General features: G+C 43.2%; 2 protein-coding genes across 2 annotated transcripts in view; both read right to left on the reverse strand.

The window, feature by feature from the left end:
• Positions 1-78: 78 nt before the first annotated feature.
• On the reverse strand, positions 79-6,572 carry paip1 (poly(A) binding protein interacting protein 1). Its single transcript, XM_079739273.1, has 11 exons — positions 6,163-6,572; positions 5,501-5,649; positions 4,585-4,818; positions 3,759-3,871; positions 3,532-3,643; positions 3,287-3,412; positions 2,682-2,788; positions 2,290-2,407; positions 2,136-2,190; positions 1,650-1,731; positions 79-947 (listed from the first exon to the last, which is right to left on the reverse strand). Exons 1-11 carry the CDS (start codon positions 6,353-6,355, stop codon positions 851-853), a joined length of 1,386 nt encoding a protein of 461 aa, XP_079595399.1. The 5' UTR covers positions 6,356-6,572; the 3' UTR covers positions 79-850.
• Positions 6,573-9,486: 2,914 nt separating this feature from the next.
• The window catches only part of LOC307087680 (fibroblast growth factor 10-like), a gene marked incomplete at both ends in the record, with an annotated part of 8,928 nt that continues 8,045 nt past the window's right edge, over positions 9,487-10,369 (reverse strand). Inside the window, 2 exons of the mRNA XM_079753306.1 lie at positions 9,487-9,678; positions 10,122-10,225. Coding sequence (XP_079609432.1) covers positions 9,487-9,678; positions 10,122-10,225 — 296 coding nt within the window. The remainder of the gene's footprint in view (positions 9,679-10,121; positions 10,226-10,369) is intronic.

Raw genomic sequence — 10,369 nt, forward strand, 5'->3', positions numbered from 1 at the left:
TAGATTAACTGCAGCTTTTTCTATTTTGTTCAGGGTGGAATGACCCAACAAAGGAGAAATAACGAGAACAAAGAGAAGTCACATTATTGAGAATTTATTGCACACAATCAAATCTTTAAATAATATTTACAACCTATCAAAAAAGTACAAAGTTTGGCCTTTGTACTTTAACATTTTGTTTACTTAACTCTGCATGGAACAAAAAAAAACACTTAAATGTTTTAAAGATATGGTTCAATTCTAATTATGAGGCCCAAATTGTTTCTGTTTACAACAACCTTTAATATGGGGGAACGAGCAATTAAAAGAACTGAATACTGAGAACCCCGTAAACCAACCCAGTTGACCAGTGTCAGTGTTTGTACACTGTGCATATTGTAATATGCACTTCTTCCATCAGTGCATATTTATTTTAAGATTTGAAAATCTTCAAACTGTCCCACTGAACAAAAAAGCCAGAAATATTATCTGGCGTTAAATGTAAATTAAATTTAGATTAAAAACAAAAACAACAAACAGGCAGAAACAGCATCTGACCCAGACTCTGTGTTTCAACTACTCTACCATTCAGAATTGTTCGGATCACACAGCACTCTTCTTGATTTCTCTCCACCCGTTGTCTTTAGAAGAAAGAGGGTTTCTAAAGGAACTCAAAGTCAACAAAATGGAAGCTGAACTAGGAAAGTCTGAATAACCCAAACGCTGAGATGTTTGATCCAGTTGATTGCTGTCTAATTATAGCCATCATTTCCTGACAAAGCAACTGAAACGGAAGTGCAAACTATTCACAGGGCTATATAAGCTTATCCCAAATGTTGTACGAGTAAAGGGACGGTGTCGGTTCTGTGTCTCACTGTCTTTTCGCCCGTTCTTTTTCAGACTCCAAACAGAAATTCTCAAAGGCTTCTTCGATCTCCGGGTCCATTTCGTCATCCTCTTCCTCATACCTGTGAACACATTATATCACTTGTTTTAGTTCCACTTCTGGAACTTTTTGGGACACACAGGCATCACAAAAAAAGGTCTCACATTTCACAAGGGAATGACACAAATGCACCTGGGACAAATATAAATACAGACAGGTGCTGAGAGAGAGGGCCAAGCTAGACCCTCTTTCATACCTATCTGCTGACTAATGTAATATGAGGCTGTTCCCCTCCCCCCTGCAGTTACATTGTGGGCCAGACAATCATGTCCACGAGGTTCAGTGGGGCCCACGGACCGGTGGCGGCGGGGAACCAATGTAAAGCTGGCCCTCGGTCATTTGACTCAAAAGGGGTTACCGGGCTCACTATGGCCCGAACGTGACCTCTTCCCTTGGCAGCGTTTCTGTTGCACTGCACTGTACTGTACTGCAACGCATTCTCACTCATGCCAGGCTGGCAATTTCTCAATTCCAGTGGAACAACAGATACAGATATCCATCATGACCATTCAATTACATTTTACCAAGAGCAGTCAATGGAGCTCAACCGACCCATGATTATTAAGAGAAAAGGACAATCATACACATGTCAATTTTAAATGAGTAGGTCCAAGCCAGACTAATGGATATTGGGTGGTACTTATTGGATAATTGCTGCATTGAATTGATAAAACACGCATTATCCAAAGCCATCGATACGACCATGTTTTGTTCGTGTACTTACGAGTCACTGCCATTATTCTCTTCTTGCTCTGGGAAGTTGATGTCTTCCCGGTCAAGAATCTCTTGGTATTTCTCAGAATACTCTGCACAAGAACAGTACAGAAAATGAAAAGGTTTGAATACAAAACATGTACAGACCACACCACATGCTTTATGGTTCACACGTCACCTTTGGTTGCAACTTCAAGCTCCCATCATCACCACCAGTATCAACTTGCAGGAATAATGGACATTGGTTGGCAATTGGCTACAAAAATGCCCCCAGGAATAAATATGGCATCTAATATGGTGTTTGGTCAACATTACCACCGGGGTGGCGTTTCCTTGTTTGGGAAGGACATCTGGTGTATTTGCTTTCCAGTTTATGTCATTATCATCTCTATTTGTTACTGTAACCATTTCAAGTTGAGACCCATTGAGATTATTTGGCTGTAGCGCTCGCTAACAACATAGAGAACACTGAAGAAGAAGACATTGTGATATCCACCTGGGTCGGCTGCGGTGAATGGTGTGCCATCTGTGGTGTAGAACGTGGGCTCATTCTGCAACACAAGTAAAAAGACAGTCCGGTCACAACCGCACACAAGAAAACAGACTGCAGAAATAAGGGGGTTAAACGGAGACAGTGGTTGACCACAGACCATGAAGTAGTTGGGGTCGTTGTCTGGCGTGGCATAGTTGGCGGCGGCAGCGGCGTGGACCCGCCCCCAGTCGCTGGACCTCAACTCCACCAGTTTGAGGAGCATCTGCTTCACATCCCTGGAAAACACACAGACGTATCGGGGTCCCACGACAAGGTACAACGTCAGATCCGTTTGTATGGAAAAGTGGGAAATTAAAACGTTTACAGATGGTATTCTGCATTCAATGTTTTCTGGTACAATGCATAAGTGGAGGATTCATTGCATACAAATGAAATTCACTGCATCCATATGATAGGATTGGCCTACATGGAAACTGCTCGACCAGATCCACTAAACAGGTCCAAGCGTCTGTCCCTTTGGGGCTGAAGCCTGGGTTCCAATTAACGCACCTGCTGCAATTGGCATCCAGAACAGTGTTTTCTATCCTTTTAACCAACTTGTCCATGTCCGACTTCTTATTCCTTTTCCACGTGTCCTCGAGAACCGAGCCAGTGAGCTGGAGGGAAACAGGAATCATCTGCATTAGCATTGCTCCAACACCAACAATTGAGAATTTCATACAGGCACTTTTGTTTGAGGTTATGGTAGTGGTAAGGGGTGTTTGACCCTAGCCCAAAGACTTTTGGGCTCATCCCCAATGTCTGCCGCCTACATATCTGTTGGCCTCCTTGATGTCCTACCCCTACCGGGTCCTTATGAAAGTTGCTGTAGGTAATATTTAAACGCTGTTATTTTTGTGTAATTTGTTAAAAATGGCATAAGCAGTGAAATGCGCTTTGAATATCGAGTTGACTGCACCCGTCTCTAAATGAGACAAATTAGATTTAAGGGCGCTCAAATCAGGGCAATTGCCTTTACGTTCTATAAGGCTCTCTCTTTACAACCCTTGAATCCTACCTAAAGCATCTTTAATGACTATTCACGGTCGGATGAACCTGTCTCCTGCATGACTCAATCGTAAATCAATGCAAGTGTTGAGGAATGTTGCCGTTACCTTGAGCAGTTTGACAGCACAGATGAGGTTTGAGTCGTCGGGGTTGGAGAAAAGACAGTCCAACAGGTCTCTCAGAGCACCCAGAAGAATGTCGGCTCTGTTTGGGGGTCCGGTCTGGCTCTTCACCTGGACAAAAAGACAACAAGTTCACAATAACTCAGCTGCCCCATGGTTGGACGGTGGACCAAAATATAGGAAACCCCGTTTTTGTGTTGAAAGTCAGAGAAAAGCAATAGGATTTTTACCTCCAGATTGAGGTAGAGCTCTCCTAGGAAGAGGACAAAGGAGTGGAAGCTCTTCCGGGTCGCGGGGTCGCCCTTTACGGCCTTGTCCTTGTGATCAAACTCTTGTCTACACCTTGGGACCCACACACACATTGGGAGGGTCAAGCCGGAGTTTAAAAAAAGGCTCCTCATGAAGAATGGGAGACGTATGGGCAGGTGGCGGTGTTTGACTGGGAGAGAAAGGTCACCTTTGCAGGAGGAGCTGACGGAAGTTTCCACTCTTGGGGCTTATTTTGAGATGTTGAGACAGGTGGTTACAGAGTCTGGCACCCGTGTACGAGAAGTTGGGAATAGCACTAGACTGCAAGTTAAAATCAATCAATCCATCGTTGTTTTATTAAGAAACATATCATAGGTGCCCCCTCCTGCACACACATACAATAGGAGAAAATACCTAACGCATTCCAGAGGAGGGGGAGTATGTTAAAGAGATTTGGCAAAACACCTGATTAACATTCAGAGTTCAGAGTTCACCTCGACTCTGCATAGAAACCAATGCACAGCCACCATTGAATGTTGTACGTCCTGGCACTTGTACATTGCACTTATTCAAGGTACTTAATTGTGTAGCATCTACAGTAGCTGCTATCATTGCTTTACACGGGGAATGGGTTAGCCTAATACTTGGTTCTATGAACATCTTTACTGTACCGACAGCGATATATTGTTTCACTTCTTATGACAAATGTACTTATTGTAACAAATGCACTTATTGTAAGTCGCTTTGGATAAAAGCATCTGCTAAATGCCCTAAATGTAACATAAATATCCTTTATTCTGACAATCGTATGATATTATTTTAGCACTAATTATCTTAAAGTATTAATTATAAGAATACATCTTAAAATAATAACATAATGTACAATACTATCCAATACAAACACCATATTGATAACACTAATATACTCCCCCCCCCCTCCACACCCCAGGGATGAATCTTGTACCCTTCTAATCCCTCCCATCCAATAATCAATATCCCAGAATAGGTTAAGACCAGCAGGCCGGTTCCTGTACCTGCGTGTAGATCAGCTCTACCAGGTCTTTCAGCAGCTCCTCTGTGGTGACCCAGGCATTCAGCATGGTGACGATGTACCCCACGTCTGCGTCAAACGAACCCGGCGATGAGCTGAGGTGGGCCAGGAAGTCAGCCACCGTCTCGGCCAGCGTCGGCTCTGCGTACCCGCCGCTGCCGCCGTAGTCCTGGGGGTCCTGGGCGCCACTGACATCGTAGTCCTGGAGGGTGGGGTCCTGTACACGCAGGGGCAGTATTAGCACAATCTAATGTAGACACAAACACAAACTATTCATTTTCTATTGACCTTTTGAATTACTCTTTTATCAAAAGCGATACCAAGTGGTTTGTGATGAAGGAACAGAGCAGGTGGAGGGCTATGGCAGAATTCTGAATGAGGCCTACAGGAGACGGCAGATATCAGGGTTTGAATCAACTATTGTTTTGCTGGGAGCTGAACATCCGGACCACTAGGCTAGTCTTTCCCCCAAACGAATGTGCTGCATTACTCCTAATAATAGACATGACCTGCATGCAGCTAACTAATTGTTTGCAATTACGGGTTATAGCTAAACAGGTTTTATGTAATATAGTAATATGTGAAATTAATAGTGAGAATGCAATTCATTTGTAAAAAAGGATTCATGAAAGAAAATATTGAAGGTACATTAACAATGTAATCAGTATAAATAATATGCTATGTACATAATACTACTCCAGATAAACTGATTAAATGTATCAAAAACCCTAGCACTTCTATCATCATAGAAATCCATGTTTAATTAATGGGATATTATTATAAACAGGCAATATCAAAGGATTTTTCTATTCACAACTGTTTCACATCGTAAACCCCAGCAAGCCTAACAGGGATAATGTGGTGCATGCTTTAATGGTTCGTCCCAATGGTTGACATACCTCAAAGTAACTCGATGCTGATGCTGGAACAAACTCGGGGGCACTGGCTGAGAGTTTAGATGACATGACCAGGGCATCAACACCAGACCCCTTGGATACATCTGTGTTGTTGGTGTATGGCTGTTGGGATTTACTCTGTTTTCTGCAGTCTCAAAGAGTGAAAGGACAAACAGCCTTAATATTTAAATAGTTCAAAGTATAGCTACAACATACCCAACAAGTGGCAAGCAGGTGGGTCAGACACTGGATATTAGCGGTAAAAGACATCATGGAAGGGGATCAGCGCCTTGAAAAAAATATATATGTTTACTCAAACTAGACACCTCGTTTTCGAGTTTCAGTTGGTTCTAGGCCATGCAAACAACACAATAAAATGTGTAAAATGTCAAACTAAGATTGAAGACCGAAATCTAGTAACGTTAGCTGGCTAGAAAACGTTGAACACATCCAGTTTCGTTTCCACTGAAGACCCCTGCTGGCAAATACAACCTCAACAGTCTATATTGGTAAAATAAATTATATGTCACAGAACGGTATTAATACAACGACGAATAAAGACGAACTTCAACGAATGGGTGGAGAGACGTGCAGCTGTTAGTAAAACACGTAACTATTGTAGTGACTAACGTTACACGTTATTGAGGAACATGAACGCTTCCTACCTCCGCTGGCCTGGTCGCTGCTGTTTGTGTTATTCTCCACGAAAGGAGGGGATGTTTTCGGCTGTCTAAGTGGTTCCCTTTGACAAAAAATGGATGTTTTAGTGTCCCCGTCTCCGCCACCTGTGAGGCCAGGAGATGTTGGCGGCATTCGGGCTCTTCCTGCCCCGGGAGCTCTGTCGAAATGGTCGTTCATGGTTGTTATGTCGGTTGGGCAAAAATAACGAATCAGAGCTGCATGGGCTTTAGAAAATGTACGCTCTTAAAAAATGTAAATATATCTATAAAATGTTCTTAAACTACAGAGCATTACACGTTATCTGTCTTTCATATTGATTCCTGGTGGGACACTGCGTTAAAACAGCCAAAATACACAACTTTTTTTGTGTGCCAATAATGGCCACTTCCTTTCAACAACAAATCCGTTGTCCTATGAAAGTGGTAGTACGCCGCGCTTGCTACCAGTATGTCGACCTCTAGAGGCGGGGGGTGGAAATGCAAATAGTCTTAGAAATACTTTTGTCGAAAATAGAAACAAGCTTCATGTAGCACATGCCATACTATCACTTTACAGAAAATGGTGGAATATTTTGGCTAACTAACAACCCCAACCACATACACACACACACACACACACACACACACACACACACACACACACACACACACACACACACACACACACACACACACACACACATAATTTGTATTGACATATATGCAGCCACACATATACACACACGCACACACACACACGCACACACACACACACACGTACCTACAGACACACACACACACACACACACACACACACACACACACACACACACACACACACACACACACACACACAAGAGATCCCTGGAGATCCTCAGAAGTAGCTTTCTTCCACTGCTTACTCGGTAGCTGCCCACTACAAACATGTGTGTTGCACCAGACCTCTCCACGTAAGCATTCATTAGTTGTTTTAGCCTCCAGTCATTTTCCACTTGTTTCCCAAAGCTGGATCACATTATGTCAAAGAGCATTCCCATTCCTGAATAGTGGAGACCTACTTTGATAACAAATTGCCGCCCTTAGTTTCTGTTATTGCCCATACCAGCATCTTGGAGGTAGTTCAAACATTCAGAAGACTAGGGAATGTGCGTGATTACGGATGACTATAGGGCTGGTATTTGGAGGACTCTTGTCCCCAATACCACACAAAGTACCATGAAGCATGTGAAATAGTTACCATTCTGGACAATATGAAACCTTTACTTGTGTTGTGTGCTACACACAGTTTGGATAACAAATGATACACAAATTAATACACTACAATGAGGCTTGCTGGTAACTATATAGAGCGTAACAATAATATCAGATGCTATTTCCCTTAGGACACATATCTATTGCATTTCTAGACAGTTCCATATGCCGCCACCATTGCCACGAGGGATAAACCCAGACCGTCATGCATAAATGGACTGAAGCATTCCAAGCATAAGACATTTGTTTTGGTGATTCAGCAAAGCAGTACAGGACCAAATGAGTATGTGCAGCTCAAGGTTAAGACTTTATTCTGTGTCCTCTCAAATCCTGCAATGCTGCCCGTACCTCCCGGTGGTAGAGGTCCACCACGGGGGAACTATAGGGGGTCCCGATCTCTGGCAGACATTGAAGGCAGACCTGGTCTCACGTCCTCCGCGTATAGGGATAGTGGTTCTGGAGAGGGAGCAGGGCCATGAAGAGAGGCCCTGAAGCCTTTGGTGGTAATGTCCCCCCCCCCCCCCCCCCCCCCCCCCCCCCACCCTTGCTCTTTTTATCTGGCATCCTAGCAGCTGTCATTGATTAGTACATTTCTAGATTATTACTTCAGGAAGTGGGTGGCCAGACACAGGTCATATCAGCGTCCCATATCGGCGTCACTTCTCCCCCCCAACCCCCCCCTACCTCTCTCTCTCGGTCACATAACTGCTCCGTACTACCTTCTACTCCATCAAAATGTTATTTATTATGGGTATTAGTATGAGTATTCATGCAAAGGTATGTGGAACCTGCTACATTCCATGTCCCTACATAGAGGTGTGCACCGCCAAAACTTCCAGGCCCTATTTGAGCTGCGCAGCGGTAGGGTGACGAGAGGAAATTATGTCAGCATCCACAGCCCCGTACTTGCAAGGTTTTCCTCACTCCCGTTTTGATGCGGTGGGCTTGCATGTTTCCAGTTTGTTTGGAAGCTATAACCATTAGTGCAATGGTTGCCACATGGAATATCTTGCCTTGGATTAATGGTTGCCTTTTCAACCCCAGCAGGGCAAGATAATCCAGTGTTCTAAGCACCGACTGGTCTGTTGTGTGGTGTAACAGGGCCTTTCCATAAAAGGTCCATGCTTTTATTGTTAAGCATGGTCATATTGGTAATTGGTATACATAAATGAATAGGACAATATAATAGAGGAGGAATAGTTCAGTTTTTATTTAGAGTTCCTATAAAATGTAAAGAATGCAAAGGAATGCTTGCCATGTAAGTGTATTCCTCCAGTTAAATATTTCACAAAATAAATAAATCATTTCAGAACAGTCAAAACACAACGGTTAAGTAGTAAACTTTTGCTTAAAATGTGTATTACGCACTAGTTTTAATGTTTTAACAATACAATGACAAAGTACTCTCCGTACGGGATCCATTTCTAACCCGTTCATTTGATGATACACATGCCCTGTCGTAAGTCAAAATGTCCACTATAAACAACAGCTTGAGACCTAAAGAGCTAGGATTGCACCGGTCATCAACATTGACTGTGTCTTTCTTATGTAATGTTTTCTCAAAATCACACAAATCCTCTGATCCGTTTGGCACAGAAAGACCATAAATATTACATCCTGTGCCACAGGAAACACAGATCCACCTTCTTTCCACAGAAAAAGATTATGTACTCAGTAGCAGAGAACAGTCCTTCTGGAAGTATTTTCTTTTTCTGAAGCGTTAGTGCCTTATTTCCAAAAGAAAGATCTCTCAGTGAATGTCTTTGTAAAGTTTTTCTTTCAGTGTCCAAAAACTCTGTCCAGTGCTGGATCGCTCCCCCTCTCCTGCTCTCCTCTCCTCTCTCTCTCCCCCCCCTCTCCCCATCTATCTCTCTCTCTTTGTGGCCCACTCTCTCTCTTTCTCTCTCTCGCCCTCTCCCACTTGCCCTCTCTCTTTCCCCCTCTTTCTCTCTCTCTCTCCTTCTTGCCCTCTCTCTCTCTCTCTCTCTCTTTCTCTCTCTCTCTCTCTCTCTCTCTCTCTCTCTCTCTCTCTCTCTCCTTCCCTCTCTTTCTCTCCCTCTCGTTCTGTCCAGGTCCAGTTCAGACCATGATGGGGAGAAAATGGGTGGATGTGTTCTTCCTGCGGGTCTTCCTCCCTCGCAGTGGCCGTCCGTGGACGTTCAGGCCCACGAACATCTGCCTCTTCTTGTTCCTCCACTCGGACGAGGCGTACGTGTTGTAACCGTTCTCCTCGATGCGCTCCTTCAAGGTGCAGTCGATGCCAAACTCCCTCTGGAAAAGAAAAGATGTTCAGCATTACCGACAAACACGGATATTATATATAATATATTTATATTATATATTATATTTTTATAGATGTTATTTGTATATATACTGCCCTAACCCTATATAAATATAGGGTATACATATGTATACATAAATAACATATAAATAAACAGATGTATACATATATATATTTTTAAATTAATTTATATGTATAGTCTTTGACTAGTCACTGATTAACATATCTTCCAGAACGTAACACTGTACAGTTTTGTTACATAAGTGATAGTGTGAGTGACCTAATGACAGTATATCAGGTCTGGTTCTTTCCTGAGGTTGAGCTAGCTCCCACGCCAGTGGAGATAAGGGGTTCCTTTGAGAATTATTTTCAAACCCTATCTCTCTCTCTCTCTCTCAGGCTGTCCAGGTTGACCTCTGACCCTGTTACTCACCGCTCCGTACAGCTCTCCCTTCCTGCTGATAGCCAGATAGTAGTTACTGCTCAGCCCCTTGATGGCCACCACCCCCACGTCCACCGATGTGATTTCCAAAATACCTGCAACAGAAAAGTAAATGTTTTAAAACACATCTTACCAAACACCTCGATGGTGTGTGTTTATTTGTGTAAGACGTATTACAAACATTAACACGACAAAGATTTAGTTTCTCGGGAGAACCGGAAACTAAATGCGAACTGAGG

Source organism: Pollachius pollachius (assembly GCF_949987615.1).
Source record: "Pollachius pollachius genome assembly, chromosome: 1".
Classification (NCBI taxonomy): domain Eukaryota; kingdom Metazoa; phylum Chordata; class Actinopteri; order Gadiformes; family Gadidae; genus Pollachius; species Pollachius pollachius.